This window comes from Pipistrellus kuhlii, unplaced genomic scaffold (genome assembly GCF_014108245.1).
Source record: "Pipistrellus kuhlii isolate mPipKuh1 unplaced genomic scaffold, mPipKuh1.p scaffold_m20_p_13, whole genome shotgun sequence".
In the NCBI taxonomy this organism is placed as follows: Eukaryota; Metazoa; Chordata; class Mammalia; order Chiroptera; family Vespertilionidae; genus Pipistrellus; species Pipistrellus kuhlii.
This window is the reverse complement of record NW_023425438.1, coordinates 18,598,725-18,619,158: the sequence shown is the minus strand read 5'-3', so window position 1 is coordinate 18,619,158 and position 20,434 is coordinate 18,598,725. Positions and strand designations below refer to the sequence as shown.

The 20,434-nt window shown below is 38.3% G+C and overlaps 1 protein-coding gene across 2 annotated transcripts in view; it reads right to left on the bottom strand.

The window, feature by feature from the left end:
* Window positions 1-12,468: 12,468 nt before the first annotated feature.
* PPM1B (protein phosphatase, Mg2+/Mn2+ dependent 1B) overlaps window positions 12,469-20,434 on the bottom strand; it is a 67,912-nt gene continuing 59,946 nt past the window's right edge. Inside the window, exons 6-7 of one of the 2 annotated variants that reach the window (XM_036435192.2) lie at window positions 13,509-13,553; window positions 12,469-12,730 (exon numbers count right to left, since the gene is read on the bottom strand). In XM_036435192.2, coding sequence (XP_036291085.1) covers window positions 13,509-13,553 — 45 coding nt within the window. In that variant the 3' untranslated portion in view covers window positions 12,469-12,730. The remainder of the gene's footprint in view (window positions 12,731-13,508; window positions 13,554-20,434) is intronic. The other variant, XM_036435194.2, reaches the window with a different exon arrangement.

Below are 20,434 nucleotides of genomic sequence, written 5' to 3'. Positions count from 1 at the left end.
CTTGTGTGGTTTATAAATAAACCTGGCAGACAAAGTCCAGCCCGGGGGGAAAAAAGGGTAAAGATAAAGGGTGTTATAAAAAGTCCTCTTTACACCTGTGGGGCTGATGTCCCTTGGGTCCCTGCCCTGAGGAGCTGAGACCCGGACTGGGACAGGGGCATGGAGGAGGGGGAAGGGGAAAAGTGGTGGGATTCCATTGCGATTTAAGATGTTACTTGAGCTGAAACAGGTTTGGCTCAGTGGATAGAGCGCCAGCCTGCGTTCTGAAGGGTCCCAGGTTCTATCCCGGTCAAGGGCATGTACCTTGGTTGCGGGCACATCCTCAGTAGAGGGTGTGCAAGAGGCAGCTGGTCTATGTTTCTCTCTCACTGATGTTTCTAACTATCCCTCTTCCCTCCTCTCTGTAAAAAAAAATCAATAAAATATATATTTTTTAAAGCCAAAACCGGTTTGGCTCAGTGATAGAGCGTCGGTCTGCGGACTGAAAGGTCCCGGGTTCGATTCCGGTCAAGGGCATGTACCTTGGTTGCGGGCACATCCCCAGCTTTTTTTGAAGCTCTGGTCCTACAAATCCTGGAGACGGGAGACAACACCTCTTTGTTACTGATACTAATTTTATTTTACCTCAGTTCAAGCTAATCGTACAAATACCCATAAATAGCTATAAACAGTTGAACCCAGTTACATTCGATCTTGTTTCCTTTTTTCAGAAAAGGAAATCACCGCTCATTCTGGGAATCACCTTCTGAAGGGAGGGGGGGTGGGGTGGGGAGGATTCTACATATTGCAAGATCAAGTGCTTTAGGTAAGCAGTTTTTTTTGTTTTGTTTTTTTAAGTATGTTTTTATTTCAGAGAGAGGAATGGAGAGGGAGAGGGAGATAGAAACATCAATGATGAGAGAGAATCTTCAGTCAGCACACCTGCAAACAGGGCCTGTGCCATGACCAGAAATCGAACCATGACCTCCTGGATCATGGGTCCACGCTCAACCACAGAGCCACAACGACCCGGACAGTAAACAGTTCATGACACAAGCACTAAAGAGTTGTTTAATCATTGACAAGAAAAAATACACAAACCTGAGGAAATGGCATTAAAGATAGGTGTGCTTTCCTATAAGACTCTGCATATCTTAAAAGAATGTGATGGATGATTTGTGGTTTCGGTTTAATCTAGCCCTATGAATCATTTGATCAGATAAAATTATTTTTAATGATGAAAATTACATTCCTAATTTCTAGTACTACTGTTTCTTATGGAGTGATGTATAAACAGTATTGGTACAGAGGGAAAGAACTATTTGATTTTGGTCAAGTTATCTTTATTTTTATTTTTTCATTGATTTTAGAGAGAAGAAGGGAGAGTGAGAGAAGGGAAAGAGAGAGAGAGAGAGAAAGACAGAGATATCTATCCATTGTTTGCTTCTCCCCACTCGCTCCAACCAGGATTGAACCCCAAACCTGTGTATGTACCTTGACCAGGAATCAAACCATAACCTCCTGGTTCAGGGGTTGATGCTTAACCAGTGAGTCACATCAGCCAGGCAAAACCATCCCATTTTGTACAGCCCATTGGAGCGAACCTTCTATTGTAGTTGCCAGATGGGATGTTGCCTGATTCATTAATCCCTTAATAAAGCCAATTAAATCTTCAAATTACTCAGTTGAATTTTGTTTTTCTAATAGATTTAGTAAAATTTTTCAACTTATTATGACACAAAGCATACTAATTGAAGAGCGTATGACAAATTGGAAATATATGGGTAATAAATAATCTCCAAAAATGTCGTATGTCTTTAACATTTTTAAAGTTTGTGTATATATATTATTAGACATTATATGAATACTAGAGGCCTGGTGCAGGGGATTCATGCACTGATGGAAGGCGTGGCCTGTAGGGATCTGCCCACTGTTGGAGTGTTGCTCATCCCAGCCAGCCAAGCAGTTGTGGACCCGGCCTCTGAGTGGCTGCTCCCACAGCTGGAGCAGCTACTCATCCTGGTCAGCCGACTGGTACTCCCATTGTGGGAACACACTAACCACCAGGGGACACCTGCATTGACCACCAGTCTGCCCCCTGGTGGTCAATACATGTCATAGCAATTGGTTGACCGGTCGTCCTGCGCTGTTTAGTCACTAGGCTTTTATTATATAGGATATGAAATTTTATATTATTAATTAAAATTACAAAATGGCAGCTCTGGCTGGTATTAATAAGTGGCTAGAGTGTCCATCAGCCCAACCACAGAAGGATTGCAGGTTTGATCCCTGGCCCTGTTTGGGGCTCTTTCCAGGAGGCAAATGTGTGATGTCTCTCTCTTGCATTAGTATCTCTCTCTCTCTCTTTCTCTCTCTCTCTCTCTCTCTCTCTCTCTCTCTCTCTCTCTCTCTCTCTCAGGAATCTGAGATAGTAAAGATAAACTTGTTCGGTTAATTCAAATCTCAAGTAAGAAGGCTGCACTCTCATGATAATAAAGCAAAGAATGAACCACCTAAGGAACAAATGACAAAACAATAAGGAATACCACAGAATCCAGAAACATCCTGCAAATAAACAAGTACAAAAAAGTGAAACAAACACACACACAAAAAAATTAGCAGCAATCAGCCTTGCCCAGGGTTGCTCAGTGGTTGGAGCATTGGTCCAAGTACCAAAGGTTTACAGGCTCCATTCCTGGTCAAGGGCACATACCTGGTTTGTGGGTTTGCTCCCCGCCCCCAATCAGGGTGTGTGTGAGAGGCAACCAGTTGATGTATCTCTCACATTGATGTTTCTCTCCCTCTCTCTGCCCTTGCCTCTTACAATCCCCTGAAAAAGCAATGGGAAAAATAACTTCTGGTGAGGATTAACAATAACAACAACAACAAAGTAGCAATCAATGAAAAAAAAAAAGAATTTTAAAACCAACATATCATAAAGATTTTCCACATTCATCAGCAAACCCACCAAACTGGCATGTAACATCTCTGGTTTATAAATATGTGAAACAGGAGGATTTCCCATATTCCATTTACCTATTTACAGCTTCTATAAACTAAGGGTATGATATTCTACAGTGTCGTCTGTAAATTCCCAGAATCTAGTTCAGTGCCTGATGTGTTATTAAATGACTAAAAGGAAGAAGGAGGAGGAGGAGGGTAGAATACGTGAAGAGTGGGGAGGAGAAAGTGGAGAAGCGAAAAGTGGGAAGTACATTCTACACAAAAACATAGATTTGTATCATGTAGCCAAATGTCCTTACCTTGATATAGGTTAGTGAATCAAATTTTAAGTCAGAGGAAGTTTCAAGCCTGCCTCCTCCACTTGCTCTCTGCTTGACCTTAGATGAACTTTGCAGCTTGAACTAAGCCTCTGATCTCTCAGCTGAAAAATTTAATTTGCTTCCAGGGTTAATATTATATAGTCCAGAGTAAAATGTTTTTTAAAAACAGTTCTAATTACAAGAAAAAAAAATAGTTTTATCCCAGCTAGCTTGGGAGGGAAGGTCAATGTATTCAACCATTGAAATCAAGGGAGAATATTTAAACTTATTTTTGCTGGAAGTTAAACTATTTTGAAACATATATATATATATATATATATATATATATATATATATATATATATATATATATTATGCAAAATGTCCCCTTGGGAGTTCAACCAGAGAATGAGAGTTCGATCTCTCACTATGACATGTACTGACCACCAGGGAGCAGTGTGGAACATGGCAGGTGACCAGCAGTGGCAGTGGGGCACTGAGGGAGTGAGGGAAGAAGGAGGTGGAGAACCTGATTGGCCCTGATCGTTGGCCAGGCCTAGGGACCCTACCCATGCACAAATTTTGTGCACTAGGCCTCTAGTATCGGGTCTAGTAATAATTAATGTCGTTTCTCAACATTCGTTTAAAATCTTGCTTGGCGTTGACTTGTATTGACATAACCTTCAAACACGTGATATCTACAGAACGTGTGAAGTGCAATTAACAAGTTTTGCTTGAAAAAGTTTGTGTTTGGTTTGGTTTTTGTTGCAAAACTAGGGCTAAGAAGATGGCGGATGAAGAGCATATTCGGCACTGCATGCTTTACGAGTTCCAATTAGGAAGAAAAGCAGGTGAGGCTGCAAAAAACATCTGTAGTGCTCTTGGTCAAGATGCAGTTAGCGCCGGGACCGGTTTGGCTCAATGGATAGAGCGTCGGCTTGGGGACTGAAGGGCCCCGGGTTCGGTTCCGGTCAAGGGCATAATTATAACAAAAATAGCAAAAGAAATCTTAACAGAGCATGACAATGTGATAAATACCATAACAAAACCTTATTATCCTTCACATATAATTAATGCAAACATATAAAATCAATAGCTAAATTACATCCAGTATGAGATTTTAAAGGATGGCAAATTATATCCCTTGATGGAATAAATAAAAGTACTTCCTTGATGGAATAAAGCCAAATAAAAAAAATCACCAAGGTACATGATGTTAATTGCATTGATAGACCAATTAATGAAATCCCTGTATTTATGCATTTTGCCCCAAATTTCTTAGTACCTAAACACAGTGTCCAGGCTTGGCCAGGTGGCTTGAGTTGGCCAATGGAATAATAACAAGCTTGATACAGAAGGAACTTTAAAAAGAGACTGTGCACTTCTGCTCCTTTTGTGGACCCTGCCATTACCATGAGGTTATGCCCAGGCAAGCCCGCTGCAGGAATGAGAGGAGAGAGGGAGGAGCTGTGTGAAGCAGTGCGGTCTCTCCCCTTCCAGGGTCTTCCAGACGAGCGAGCTAGTCCCAGGCAGCCAGCCAAGTGGCCACAGGTGCATGAGGAGGCAGGATCCATGGAGCTCAGCTAGGGCAGCCGCTCCATCAACAACAATCCTGTCGTAAAATTAAGTAATTAATGATTGGGTTACTTTCTGGTTTTGGCTTTTACAAAACAGTTTTGAGGGATAGTTGACATACATTATACGACACTCATTTAAAGTATACAATTAGTTTTACATTGTATATACACCCATGAAACCATCACCACAATCAAATTACTGAACCTGTCCGCCACCTACAAACAGTTCCTCCCACCGTGTAACCCTGGAATCTCCCCCTCCTTACCCTGGAATACCCCTGGCTGTTAATGGATGCACTAACTCAAAGCCAGAAGATAGTCAGCATGGCTTTGGGCACTGGGTCAGGCTCTCTGGAACACGTTTTGTACTCTAAGGAAATTCCTTTACCCACATCTAGGCAAATACAAAAAGCCACTGTGAATGTGTCTCTTAAAATAAAGTCCACTTACACTACATAATCCTCTCAAAACACTCATACCACAACTCTGAAGCTGTCAGGACTCTCACAGGGAACAAGTCCAGATACTGCAGCCTAGAAGCCCAAGCTGCAGTCCATGTCCATATCACCCTTCTGACCTTCTTTCTTATCTCCAGATCAGGCCCTCTGATCCATCAACCACTGATGCTCATTGTTCCCTTGGCACTGACTCTGAACACCTACCTGTTCTGGACACTTGTTCTTGGCCCTCTGCCGGCTCTGCTCCATCGACCATCCCCTGCCCCACCAATATAATCATCCCAGTGGACACTGATCCAGAACTCCTGTGTTAGTCATGTGCATATTCATCCTTATAATGACTGCTATTTGAAAACATAATTTTCTTTGGTCTTCCCATCCTAGATGACTGAGAATTGTAGTGGTATTACAATTATCACAATGCCAGACCTCTGCCTATAGTTAACATTTAGAATCTTTAAAAAATATTTATATTTCATTGATTTTTTTACAGACAGGAAGGGAGAGGGAGAGTTAGAAATATCTAAGAAATCATCATTGTACTCCCTTGATGGAATAAATAAAAGTACTTCCTTGATGAATAAAGCCAAATAAAAAAAATCTCAATCAATTTTTCAATATTTTACTCCCTTTTAAAATGTATCTGTTATGAACACAAGTCCTTTTTCTTTGCTTGCTTTCCTTTATCAGATGTTTTGCCTATTCATTTTCTTAACAGTGTCTCTTGAACAGATTTTAATCCTTATATGAGCTTTGCCTAACCCAGGATCACAAAGATTTCCTCCAATGTTTTATCTAGAAATTTTAGTTTTAGCTCTTAAAGTCTGGTTCATTTCAGGTTACACTTTGTGTGGAATGAGATAAGGTTAGGATTGATTTTTTTTTCCTCTTGCATATAGCTATGCATTTGTTACAGAACCATTTGCTGAAAATACTTTCCTTTCTCCCATTGAATAGTGTCAACCTTGTGAAAAAATAAGTGGCTACATAAGTGTTACATACTTACAAAGACTGTTTCTGGACCCTCTTCCGTGTTCAATTGATACATATAAAACTGGGCACCAAAAGCACATTATCTTAACTACTGCAGCTTTATAAATAGAAAAATTAAATTCAATTGAGACCTTTCTTCAAACAAGTGTTTAAAGCTATAAATTTACCTATAGGTACTGCCTTAGCTGCAGCCTAAAATTTCTGGTATATTGTGATTTTTCATTTCCCTTCTGTTTAAGGTATTTTCTAATTTGTCTTGTAATTTATTATTTGGCACATGGATTGTTTGTGTTTTTATTTTTCTGCTATTGATTTCTAGGTTAATTCCATTGTGGTAAGAGAATATGCCTGGTACTATTTCATTCCCCTAAATTTAGTGAGAATTTTAAAAAGCAGGAATATTTTTCTTTGCTCGCCTTCCAGTTCTGCTGCTTAGATAGCATAGGGCCCTGGATGATGATATAGCCACAAGATGAGAAGTCTCAGACCTGAATCACCACATGGAATAGAGAAGCAGGCTTACCTAGAACATCCATCCTGCTCTATACATGAGCAAGAAATAAACTTCTATTGTTAGAATCATTCCAGGTGTGATTGTTTGCTACAGTAGTTTAGTTTACCACAATTAAAATGCTGCTTATGCCCAGCTGGTGTGGCCCAGTGGTTGAGCCTTGACCTTTTCCCATGGCTTAAGGGACGCGATAGATAATACAGGCAGGGAGAATGTCAGAGAGGAGCTACATTACCTCCTTTCCCAGAGCAAATGCAGGTCTCTGGGGCTGGTGCCAGCCAATTTGGCATCTCTGATACATTTTAAAAACTCCTCCAAAGAATTCCTTTTTTGAGTCATGTCACTTCTACAGCCTGTCAGATATTTGTTGCAATATATACTTATGCTTATTTTTTTGGTAAGAACACTTTCCTGGAAAGTTGTGACAGGGAAGTCCCCATTGCTTGTGATGTGAATAGCATCCTTCTGCATGGGGCAATGTTCTGCTCCGTCCAGATAATAAAATAGACACATGCTGCACATGGCTCAGGCTGTGGCCAACTTGTAGTGTTTTTTGGTTTTGTTTTGTTAATCCTCACCAAAGGATATTTTCCCCCCCATTAATTTGCAAGGAGAGTGGAAGGGAAAGGGGGAGGGGAAGAGAGAGAGGAGAGAAACATCAATGTGAAAGAGAGACATTGATTGGTCACTTCCCAGACATGCCCCGACCAGTGCAGGGATTGAACCTGGAATCCAGGTACATACCCTTGACTGAGAATTGAACCCACCACCCTTTGGTGCACAAGCTGATGTTCTAACCACCGAGCAACACCAGCCAGGGCCCAAGTTGTAGTTTGACTTTTTATTTTTAATGCACAGGGATTATTTTATAAAATAATTTTAAGTGGGGAATCATATATGTATATGATAAAATATGGAGATGCACCTAAAAAGAGCAGCAACAGCCGGGACCAGTTTGGCTCAATGGATAGAGCGTCGGCTTGGGGACTGAAGGGTCCTGGGTTCGATTCCGATCAAGGGCATGTACCTTGGTTGCAGGCACGTCCCCAGTAGGGGGTGTGCAAGAGGCAGCTGATCGATGACTCTCTCTCATCGATGTTTCTGACTCTATCTCTCTCCCTTCCTCTCTGTATAAAATCAATAAAAAATATATATATTTTTAAAAGGGGAAAAAAAAAGACTCCTTTAAAAAGAGCAGCAACAACAAAACAAAAAAGCAGCTACCAGTTTTTACAGGAAGAACTGTAACAATTTTAGAATTTCAAAAATGCATAAGTAATGCAAGAAACACCATAAGAAAAACAATCATCAGAAATTTGCAAGTACTCACAGGATTAGGGTGAAAAAAAAAAAAAGCTCCAAATAAATTGAATTATGCACAAGTGATAGGGCCAATAAGAACTTTATTTCCTATTTTATACCGATGGAAAACAAACCTAAGATTATCTCTGGGTGACCCAGTCTAAGTTTTACAGAAGTTACGGAGGGTTATCAGCCTCAACATCAGAAAGGGAACTGTCATTCCAGTCTTTGGAAGAGATAAAGGATGGTGACAACTTGCTACTAATTCGAGGAAGGCCCTAGAATAGATCTTATTATAATGATAATATTTTTAAGTCTTTAGGAAAGAGAACATCATTCAGTAGGTTTGACTTGACTTCATGAACTTTTGGAAGCAGTTATTCGCTAATATTTGGGAAATGTAGGTCTTCAGCAAGAAATTATATTAAAATCCTATGATTCCCTTACAGATAACCGGGGAGAAATATGGGCTGGTCAGTAAAGCACTCAAATTATTACCTAATGGGTGCTGATTAATACATCAGTCTGTCTGCATCATACTGAAGACAAGTTTCTGAGGCCGACTACAGGCTACTACCCTCAGACTTCTTTCACTCAATATAGGTTTACATGTCAAACTGGAGTGATTTGAAACGTTTAAGAAAATATAACTAAGATGGATCCCAAAACACCTCAAAAGTTTAATGAATCTAACATAAGAGAACTTAGTAAGAATAAATAAAGGTCTTGCCAAGTAGGGCTAAAAAATGAAAACCAAAAAAAACAAAACAAAAACAACAACAACAAAAACACACACACACACACACACAAAATACTGACCACACTAGTAAAAACAGAGAAAGAATGCTTAACAGTAGTAAAAATAACTCTAAGGACTCCAACAGTACCATGTGGTATCACATTAGCTAGCCCAATATGTAGGTGTTAAATAGAACAGTATTAGCTAGAACAAAGAACATGACAGTTCTGCTACTACTATAAATGTTCACTTCTGGGTTGTAGACCTTAAGAAATATATAGAAAACTAGAGTCTTTGGAGAAGAGGGTCTTGGGTGGTAAAGACAACAGAAGCCACAATATATGACGAGTGAAGTAACTGGGGATAAAAAAGAGAGATGCTGGAAGTCATCCTAATAACTGTGGCTAAATGTATGATGTTAAAACCATCACCATTCAATTCCGTTTCTTTTCTCTCTCAAAAGGACATATGAACATTTGTGTGTTGCTCCCCGCATCTGCAATTTTCTTGAGATACAATTGAATTGTGTGGTGTTTTTTGTTTTTTTGTTTTTAATATGTAATCAGACCAGGAAATGTAGCTTATTCTTTATTCTGTCCCACTCCAGTGTTAGAGCAATCAGCATCGATGTGTACATTTTACTTTTTGTTGTTGTTAATTCTTACCAGAGGCTATTTTTCCATTGATTTTTTTAGGGAGAGTAGGGGGGGAAAGACAGAGAGAAACATCAATGTGAGAGGAACACATTGATTGGTTGCCTCCTGCATGAGCCCCAACCAGTGCCTGGACCTGGAAGGAGCTGCAACTACAGTACGTGCCCTTGACCAGAATCAAATCCAGGACCCTTTGGTCCCCAGGCTGACACTATCCACTGAGCCAAACTGGTGAGGGCTCGATGTGTACATTTTTTATGTTGAAAGACATTTCACTAGGATAGTGTGGTAGTTACACTGTAATAGGAAACTGTCTTTTTTATCTGCCAGATTCATGGGTGTCGCACACACACAAAAAAGCCAAAAGTCTTTAAAAATACTATCTAATAAAAGAGTAATATGCAAATTGACCTTACCTTTTCTACACCAACAAGCCATGCTCACCAGCCAATCAGGAGTATGCAAATTAACCCAACCAAGATGGCAGTGGTCATGGAGCGAGCAGGAGGCTTGGGTTTCCCTGGCAATGGAGGAAGCCAAGCTTTCCGCACACCCTGGCCAGCCATGGATTCCACTCAAGGCTACAGAGTTTCAATTATAGAAGATAAATAAACCCCCCCTCAAAAAAAAAAAAAAAAAAAGGCTGCATCCACAGAGCGAACAAGAGGCTTCAGTTTCTCCGGCAACGTAGGAAGCCAAGCTTTCTGCACACCCTGGTCGGCACTGGACTCCACTCAAGGCTACAAAGTTTCAATAACAGAAGGTATCCCAGATACCAGGTCCTCTGCTTGGGTTGCCAGGGGGCATGGCTGGCCTGCAAACCACCACAGGCCCCTCGCTCAGGCTGCTTCATGCGCCAAAGGAACCCCCACTCTGATCCAAGACAGGATCAAACCAGCAGGCCCCAAACCTGTACACCAGGCCTCTATCCTTTCTAATAAAAAAGTAATATGCAAATTGACCATCACTTCCACACACAAGATGGCCATGTGGTCAAAGATGGCTGCCCCATGTGGACACAAGATGGCCACCACAAGATGGCGAGCAAGGAAGGGAAGTGGGGGGGGGGGGGGACCAGGCCTGTAAGGAAGGGCAGTTGGGGGCATTCAAGCCTGAAGGGGAGGGCAGTCAGGGGTGACCAGGCCAGCAGAGGAGGGAAGTTGGGGGCAAACAGGCTGGCAGGGGAGCAGTTAGACATTAATCAGGCTGGCATGGGAGTGGTTAGGGGGTTATCAGGCTGGCAGGCAGGAGTGCTTAGGGGCAATCAGGAAGGCAGGCAGGCGAGCAGTGGGGCCAGCAGTCCTGGACTGTGAGAGGACAGTTAGACATTCCTCGAGGGGTCCCAGAATGGAGAGGGTTCAGGCTGGGCTGAGTCCCCCTGCCCCCGTGCACAAATTTCGTGCACCAGGCCTCTAGTTATACATATAAAGATAATACAAATGAGTTATTAGAAAGGAATTCCTTCCTTTTCAAAGATAATTTTACATAGCTCACCTTTCAGGTGCATTTAACTTATTGTTTTATTGATACAATTTAGGTTACCTCTAACTTTCTGGAAATGTGTGGCATGAATCTAAGTCTAATTAATTCCAATTCTGCCTTAAAGATGCCTCAGAACTACAAGCAATCTTTAGGCACCAGTACTACAGAGCCGAGATTCCTGTAAGTCTATTTCAATATTCATTCTCAGAGATTACATAAAGCATGAGTAAATCAATGAAAGACACTAAAGAAACTGGCTATTCTACAAAACCACATCATAGAATTATCCAGAGATGGAAAAATGAAAGGAAACTTTTCCATGGTTTTTCCTAAACGGAATTATCTACTTCTAAGACATGGAAACAAAGTGTTTTTGGTAGATTGGATAAAGAAGATGTGGTACAATGGAATATTACTCAGCCATAAGAAAAGATGAAATAATGCATTTTTGACAATATGAATGGACCTTGAGAATATCATGCTAAGTGAAATGGCTAACAGAAAAAGTCAAGACCATATCATTTCAATTATATGTAGGATAAAAACTGAAAGCAACAAGTGAACAAACAAGACAAAAACTCAAGACATAGACAACAGTTTGGTGGTTACTAGAAGGGGAGAGAGGAAGAGGGGAGGTGGTAACACAGGGCAGAGGGGGTAAAAAATATGGTAATGGGAAGGAGACTTGGCTTTGGAGGGCAAACACAATGCAATAGGCAGATAATGCATTATAGAGTTGTGTACTTGAAATCTATATAATTTTACTAACCAATGTCACCTCAATAAAATTAAAAGGGGTCAACTGTAATTTAATTTTTTTGATATATTACCTCCTAGAATATTTATATAAATTTTCTTTGGAAAACCATGAATTTATGTTGGCTTATCTTTGTGCTCAAGGGCTAAATATGTGTTTCTTTTTCTTACCATACTTTCTTGCATCTTTCAATCTCAGATTAAAAATATAATCTCAGAAAGGGAATATACAATTATTGTGCAACTTACTACTCCCTGATTATATAAAAGTAAATAGACAATTGGAATTGTAAAAAAAAAAGAAAAAGAAAAAGAAAAAGAAAAAAAAGAAAAGTGCATACCTGTGATATATTATTACCCAAAAGAACTATTTTTTGGTGACTGGGAAAAGTAGATGAGAAAATATTTGAAAATCCTTACCTGACCAAGAAATTCACTACCTTCTCTAATCCTCAACATAGGTCTTCAAAGTCATCTAAATTAAGCCAAAAGGTGTCTAAATTTAAGGGGGTATTAAGATTTGTAGTCATGTAGAATAAACCAGCTATGAACCTACTTCCCTTTATATTAATTTTATAAACTCTGTTCTTCATTTCAGAAGACACCCAGGAATCATTAAAAACTAGTCCTAAGATACACATTTAGAAATCCTGTAACTTCTCATTTACATGGTGCTTTTTGGAGAAGAGAAACAATAATGTCAGATTAAAGCCTGCCTTTAGCTATGAGCATCCCTAGAATAAAACCAGAAATACTGCCAAGAAGCCACAGGTGTTTATTCCATGGGCAGAGAAAAATATGATATTTAAGGGCCCAATGACAGTATCTTCATTGCCCCCATTAGTGGGTTATAAGAGTAATGGTTAATAGCAGTAATTTACATAATGTTGAGTTCACTTTTAGGTTTATGAAAAAACTTTTTGTCCTTGTACTTTTGGAAGGTCTGCCAGCCACTCTGCCTTTCTTGTCCTCAGAGCCTCAGCAGGTTTAACAGATGGATGTGTCCAAGACTGCCATCTGGTGGGAATGATAGAAATTGAAACTTTTGTTTTTGTCAGCAATTAAAGAACTTGTCTATTAAGATACGAATTTAAAATGTATTGGGAGGGGGTATATATCTATAGGGGTGGAAAAGGGCAATGGGGGAACAAAAGGAGGGGCTTCTGCAAGACTCTCAACAATAAAGATTAAAAATGTATTGGGGTAAATGATTCATTCTTAACAGTAATAAATATAAAATAATAAGGAATTAATTTAATAAATGTGTAGAACATAGGCAGAAAACTACAAAATAACACTAGGGGCATTAAAGAAATACCCATACAAATATTAAGATGCAGCATTTCCCTGGAATAGATCGCTGCTAAAAACATGAATGACCCCTATATCAATCTACACTTATAACAATTCCACATTCACAGGATTTTCATCTGCTAGGAAAATCTTGGCCAAGTTATTAAAAAGTTTATTTGGAATAATAAATATTAAAAATTTGTTAAAGTAGACTAGTAAGAGAAAATTTCTTTACTAGATAATAAAATATACAAAGCAATGAAATAGAATGCTCATAAACATTCAAGCATAATAGTATACAAGAAAATGCCCTATAGTAAGAGGGAATTTTCAAAGAAATGAACTAAAACCAGCTTAAGTATTAGATGATATAAAGGGATAATAGAAAATATTACATTAGATCTTTGCCCTGTAGCAAAACCCAAAATGAGTTCTTTTTGTATTGTATACATAATTTCAAAAGGCCAAAGTCATAAAATAAAAGATGTAAATATTTACTTACTCAGAATGTTAAAAGATCGTCTAAGTATACAATTGTAGTTTGAAACTGTTAAAGGAAAAGGATAAAATTCTAAATATTTTGAATGTAAAACTAAGACACTTCTCAAAACTTAACTTGAACAGTGAAGATCTTTGCAGTTTGCTGTAAATTTTTTCAGGTTTTAAAAAGACATAAAAAAAAATAAAACCTACTATATTTGACTTAAAATGGTATATGGAAGAATAAAAGGCAGTATTTTTTTACTAAAGAGAGGTACCCAGTACTTTTTACATCAGAGAGCATTTTAGCCCTCTCTAGCACCTCTGCAATTACACTGAGTAGAAAGAGCCTTTACTCTGTCTGCAGGAGAAGTTGACATAGAAACAAAATGTTATTGTATAAGAAAAAGCACTGAAACAGAAACAGAGAAGCATAATATAAAATTTGGAGTAGGAGGAACCTATGCTACTGAGATTGTAGTTTTTCAGAAATTATGTCATTTCAGATTATTCAACAGCTTTGTTCTTGGTCTCATTCCTCAATATCCTTATTTTCAAAAAATTGTTAAAAGGAAAGGGGTGAATTGAGAATAATTCATGACGTGATAGAAGGATGATATCATTGGTTAATTTCCTAAATATATAAAGAGCTCTCACAAATAATAACACGATAAATGTTTATGGAAAATACGCAACATATGTAAACAAGCTTTAATCAAATACATATAGAGAAAATGTTCAGTCTCACTGATAATCAAATAATTGAAAATTAAATGAAAACTTCATAATTTATTTTTACCCAGCCTGACAAGAAAGCAGAAATCATGGACATTTTTGTATATTGTTGGGATTATAAAATGGTACCTTCTTCTTGGAAGGCAACTCATGACCACTAAAATTCAATTAGTTTCTGTATTTAATTTTTTAATTCAATTTTATTAAAAATTCAAACATCCAAAATATGATGATACCCTTACCTATTACCCAGATTTAACAAACATGTTAGCATTTTGCTATCTTTATTTTTCAGGGAGAAGGAAAAAAGTAAAAACCTCACATTTCCCAATGCTTCTGAAGTACTGTCCTAAATTATTGTGTACTCCCAAGCATATTTTATACAACTATCTATAATAAGAGTAATATGCTAATTAGGCTGGATGTCCTTCTGGACGAAACTAGGGCCTCGAGGGAAGCCCAGTTCCCAGATGCCAGAGGGAAGGGAAGCCGGTGCGGGCAGCCAGGGGAAGGAAGGCCTACTCTTGCACAAATTTTGTGCATTGGGTATCTAGTGTGTCTATAAATTATACATTATATATACCCTCAACTCTAAGATTCCATCTTTTATATATAACTAAGAAAAATGTTTCCAATTAAACTACGAAATGTTTTAATAACACTTAGGATTGATTACATTTATTGTAATACATTTTAAGACAGATTAACAAAAATCTTGTTTCTGAATTTTGCTTACACAAAACTTTGCTTCTACGTTAAATCTTACATAATCATTTTGAAGACATTCTAAGCATTTAAACTTAACACAATTCCAACAGCATACAAAAACCAGTTATGGAACTGAAATGTGGATAGCTGTGACTACTTTGGTACTACTGTGCCAGGACAGCTGCCTAGCCGGTGGCAACTGTAAGATTCCACTGACCTAAGATGCTTCTCAATTTCAAAGTTGTTAAAACGGGGGACGGGGAAGGAATGCATTTTGGAATAAGTTTTGGAGATTTAAGCTTTCACATAAAGGACATATACTTGGAACTTGATGTTTGTTTCAGCGTTCTGTTTTCCAAGTATTGAAGATGGCTCACGGCCTAAGGAAGCAAAGCTAGGCCTTCTCTCCATTTCAATAAGCACCGCAGGAAAAGAAAACTGCTTGGATTTTTTTATTTGTTGTTTATTTCTTAATCATCACCTGAGGATATTTTTTCCATTGCTTTCTAGAGAGAGTGGAGGACCGAGTGGAAATAAACATCGCTGTGACGAGAGAGACACATCCTAAAATGCTACTGGAAGTTTTAAAACTCGGTTAAAGTATAATCACTGCCTTTATAATTATTCCAAGTGTTTATACATTTGGGGGAAACATTCATCCTTTTCAGATTTAACTGACTTGAAATAATGGATAAAGCTAGACTCTTTGAACAAAGAAAATTTACCAACTAGACCCTTTTACGAGAATACATAAAATCTATTTTACAGTTAAAAAATGGCAACAGTTGACAAGTTGAGGGCGCACAAATATCGAACAAAATGATTCTTTATGTTTGCAATTCCATTGCTTTGAAATATCAGCAGTGCCTGGACCAGAATGGTCATCGGTTTGAAAATAAGCATTGACAAAAAGAAAATTATTCACTTCTGGAGATTCTTTTAAATTTTGAAAATGAACTGTATGTTAATAAACATTGACTTTATAATCATTCAAAATGTGTATACACTTATTTGGGACACCCTATGTAACAAAATATCTCAATACTTGGGTAAGTCACCAAATAGAAATCTGCAAATATCCCTCACAGCCCAGAGTAACTGCTCTTACTGTTGCCTTTCTTATAAAAAAGTAACTTAACTGTCTTGTTTCATTTGTCTAGTTATATTTATACTCTCTGAGCCTAGTGGCTTTCAAACTTTTCAAAGTCAAAGAACGTTTATTCAAATGAAATCTTAACTGGAATCCCAACAAGTCAACATACAAAAGTAGAACTGCTCTGGAGGTTGAGAGTGGGGACCCTGGTAATTTCCTCTGGAAAGGACATCATATTGGGAAGAGTTTGAACTTCCTGAAAATGCTTAAAACTATTAGTTTATTTTGAATGCACTTAATTTTAAAATTGAGCTCTTCAGAAACAGTTTTGTAGCTTCCTAAAGAAACTGTAACCCCAGGAATAAAATCCGGTCACCTTCAATTTGGGAGTGTACTTTAATAGTTTCAAAGTGCCATAATAATTACAAGCAGTCTTGTCTAAGATCAATTTTAATAGCAAATATTAAATAGAAGTATTTAAAATAGGCTTTATATTATGTCAATTTACTTTAAAAAATGCTTATCCATAGGCAGAATCTCATGAAAACAAATCCAGGGCCTTCTAAATAAAGCACAAGTAAAAGCAAGTGTAAACAACCCGAGAGAGGAAATGAGGTATCAGGCCCATTTATTAGGGGAATTCTTGGATTGTACCAGTCCTCTTCACTTCAAATACATGCCCAAGTATTTTCTTCTTTTTTTAAAAAACCAACAAACATATTTTTATTGATTTTTTAGAGAGGGAGAGGGATAGAGCCAGAAACTTTTATGAGAATGAAACATCAATCAGCTGCCTCCTGTACACCCTTAATGGGGATGTGCCCGCAACCAAGGCACATGCACTTGACTGGAATCGAACCTGGGACCCCTCAATCCACAGGCCAATGCTCTATCCACTAAGCCAAACTGGTTTCAGCCCAAGTATTTTCTTACAAGTAGATATTATATGGGAAGAATATAAGACGACATTTGTAGTGCAGACTTAAATCACTAAAGAAATCACTGTTGCCAATATTATAAATTAGGGTTTTTAGTTAAGAAAAAAATGTCCCAAACCTTTGCTTCTACCCATATATAAAAGTTATGATTCTTTTGTACTCCATTGGAGTACTGGATATGAAGAGATAGAATAATTAACCTCCTAACACCAGATTACGAACCCCCATGCCTGAATTTTAAGAGCAGAACTGTCAGTTACATCTGAGTGGCAAGTAATATAGTTAAGTGTTTGCCAGATAGAATAATACTGAAACAGAAAATAAGGGGGAGAAGGTTCCATAGCCAAAAACAAAACAAACAAAAACAACCCAGCAAGAAGTGAGAATTGGTAGTGGTGCTGCCTGAAAAGCATCTTACCCTATTTTAGTAGCTATACTTCTAGACCACAATAAATCACTAAGACAATGAGCAAAAACAAATACTCTCATCTACTTTTCACATTAAGAAATTAACTCTTGCCGAAACCGGTTTGGCTCACTGGATAGAGCGTTGGCCTGTGGACTGAAAGGTCCTGGGTTCGATTCCGCTCAAGAGCATATACCTTGGTTGTGGGCACATCCCCAGCAGGGGGTGTGCAAGAGGCAGCTGATCAATGTTCTCTCTATCCCTCTCCTCTCTCTTCTTCTCTGTAAAAAATCAATAAAAACATATTTTTTTAAAAAGCAAGCCTCAATTTAAAAAAATTAACTCTTGAACATAAATTGTACTTATATGCAACTTAACATTTCAATATTTGCTATATTAGATAAGAAAGAAGCCCAAACAAAGACAGGTCTGTTGATATTTTGTTTCCACACTGGCAACTTTCATCTTAGTTTTAAATTTTGTTATGGTTTCTTATGAGGACTAAATGTCTAGTTAACTGGTTGGAGAGAACCTGACAGCACCATGAACAGATCAAAACTCAACTGAATCACAGATTCTAAAAAGAAAACTGACAAGGTGAAACAAGAGTTGTAGTGACTTCCGGCTACCCAAAAACATTTAAAAGCAAAACCTCAAGTAATAAGCTTCTAAAGTGTTATAACTGAAGAACCTAACCAAAAGAAACCAAAACCTTCAGCATAAAGCCATGATCCACTTAATTGTCACTTAAAAAGTCCTATCTTAATATTGTTGACCTAATATATCTCAGCCATAGTAAAATGATTTTAAGACATGGACTTAAAAATTCAATTAGAAGACCTTCTTAATAACACAAATCTATAGTAACTAAAGATACCTAAAAAGATTAAAATGACCTTAATATATGCCACATAAAACTATTGTTAACCTTAAATCATAAATTTTCTAAGTCAAAACCCATCAAAGAAATACTGAGAGAGAAAAGTATAATACTAAAGATTAGACCTTTATAATCTTGCTTTCTAAGTTCGAGTGTAATAGTAACCACCACTGGCCCACACACACCACCAAGTAGATTTTGTCACATCTGTGTTTTAACATTCACTTACTATTATACTGAGATGTTTCAAATAAATGAACAGATCGTCTCCAAAGGGATGAGGGCAGCAATTCTAAAAATCTGGGGGCCCAGAGAACCTTTTAAGGAGGTCCATGAAATCAAACTATTTTCTTAACACTAGTTTTTTATTGAATTTTTTAGAGAGAGGGAAAGAAACATTAATGTGAGAAACATCCATCTCCCTTCATGCACCAGGGATCAAACTCAAAACCTGGGTATGTGCCCTGAGACAAGGAACTGAACCTGCCACCTTCCAGTGTACAGGACAATGATCATACCAAGACATACTGGCCTTGGCAAATTTATTTACTTTCTTATTTACTTATTTATACTGACACTTGCACTGATTGTGCAAAAGAAATGATAGGTAAAACTGCAGACACCTAAGCACAAATAAGAATGGTAGCACCAAACAAATTAGTCATTATTATACTTTCACTACTACAATATATCACAAAGAAAAAAGGGGGAAACAAGTCAGTTTCAGTTAACAATGTCCTCATTAAGCACTAAAAGTTAATTTCCTTACGACTCTACCCTTGAGTATACATCTTTTTAATAGCAAATATGGTGAAAGGAGAGTACTGATTCTAGAACATGAAGTGTGATGGTCTTTTCATGCTACTATTCAAGATATGCAGAACCAGCCACTTTTTACAGAACACAAGTTTTACTTGAATGACATGTTCTAAAATGAATAAGCCTGTCACTTAAGGGGGGGAAAAATGACAATATTTGTTGCCAATACTAAAATTTCACCTTGCAAATGAAAATTAGCTGTTGAAAAATCTGTATTCATCACCATGAGCTTGGCAGTGTCCCAACATTTTTTTTCTGATGAGATCAGTTATATCAACAAAAAATTTTAAACACTGCATATGTCGATATTCTAAAGAATTGGGGTGAGAACCAAGATGGTGGCGTAGGTAAATGCCTCTACTCTCCACCTCCCACAACCACATCAAAATTACAACTAAAATACAATCATGATTAAGAACTGCCTGAAAGCAAGCTGAATGGAAGTTCTACAACTAGAGAAGAAAGCATGAGACTGGTACAAGGGGTGGAGATATGGAATGGGTTGGTCTGACATCCAAGTGTTTTTTGTTTTTTGAATATATTTTATTTTTTACAGAGAGGAAGGGAGATAGAGAACTAGAAACGTCAAGAGAAAAACATCAACCAGCTGCCTCTTGTACCCCCCCGCCCCTTACCGGGGATGTGCGCACAACCAATGTACATGCCCTTGACCAGAATCGAACCTGGGACCCTTCAGTCTGCAGACCGACACTCTACCACTGAGCCAAACCGGCTTTGGCCCAAGTGTTTGTTTTTTTTAATTGGGAGGGATCTCTCGGCTATGGAGCTCTCCTCCACCAACTCTGGTGAGGAGCAAGGGGTCCCAGAGTTGGGAAGAGAAGTCCCTCTAAAAACCAATGGAGAGTGTGGCTGAGTGATACAGAGGCTGCTTGAGACCCAAGTGTTCCTCTTAAAGGGCCAGCACACAAACTTACTCAAACTCAATCCCTCAGAACTTGTGTCTGGCAGCTTTGGGGGATCCGGGGATAGATGAGGAGGTACTGGATTGTCTAGCATTGGATCAGGAACTCAGGAGTGGCTGTTTCTCAGATAGGGGTCCTCGTTCCAATGGTGGGACTTCCCCTTTGCAGAGCTGACAGCCATATCTGAATCTCCATCAGCCTGGAGCACAGTTTGGTCCACGTTGGTGATTCCCTGAGCCCTTGCCCCAAGCAATTTACAGCCCCACCCAAGCTGTTTGCAGCAGCTTTTTTTTGTTTTTTTAATATGAATAGCCTGTGCTAGCTTGGGCTTAAGAATCAAATCAATGATTTGTAATATGAGGAAGCAAAAAAATACCCTATCAGAACAAAAAAAAAAAATCCAAAAAATATGAAGAGTCCAGCTTGCTTAGCTCAGTGGTTGATTG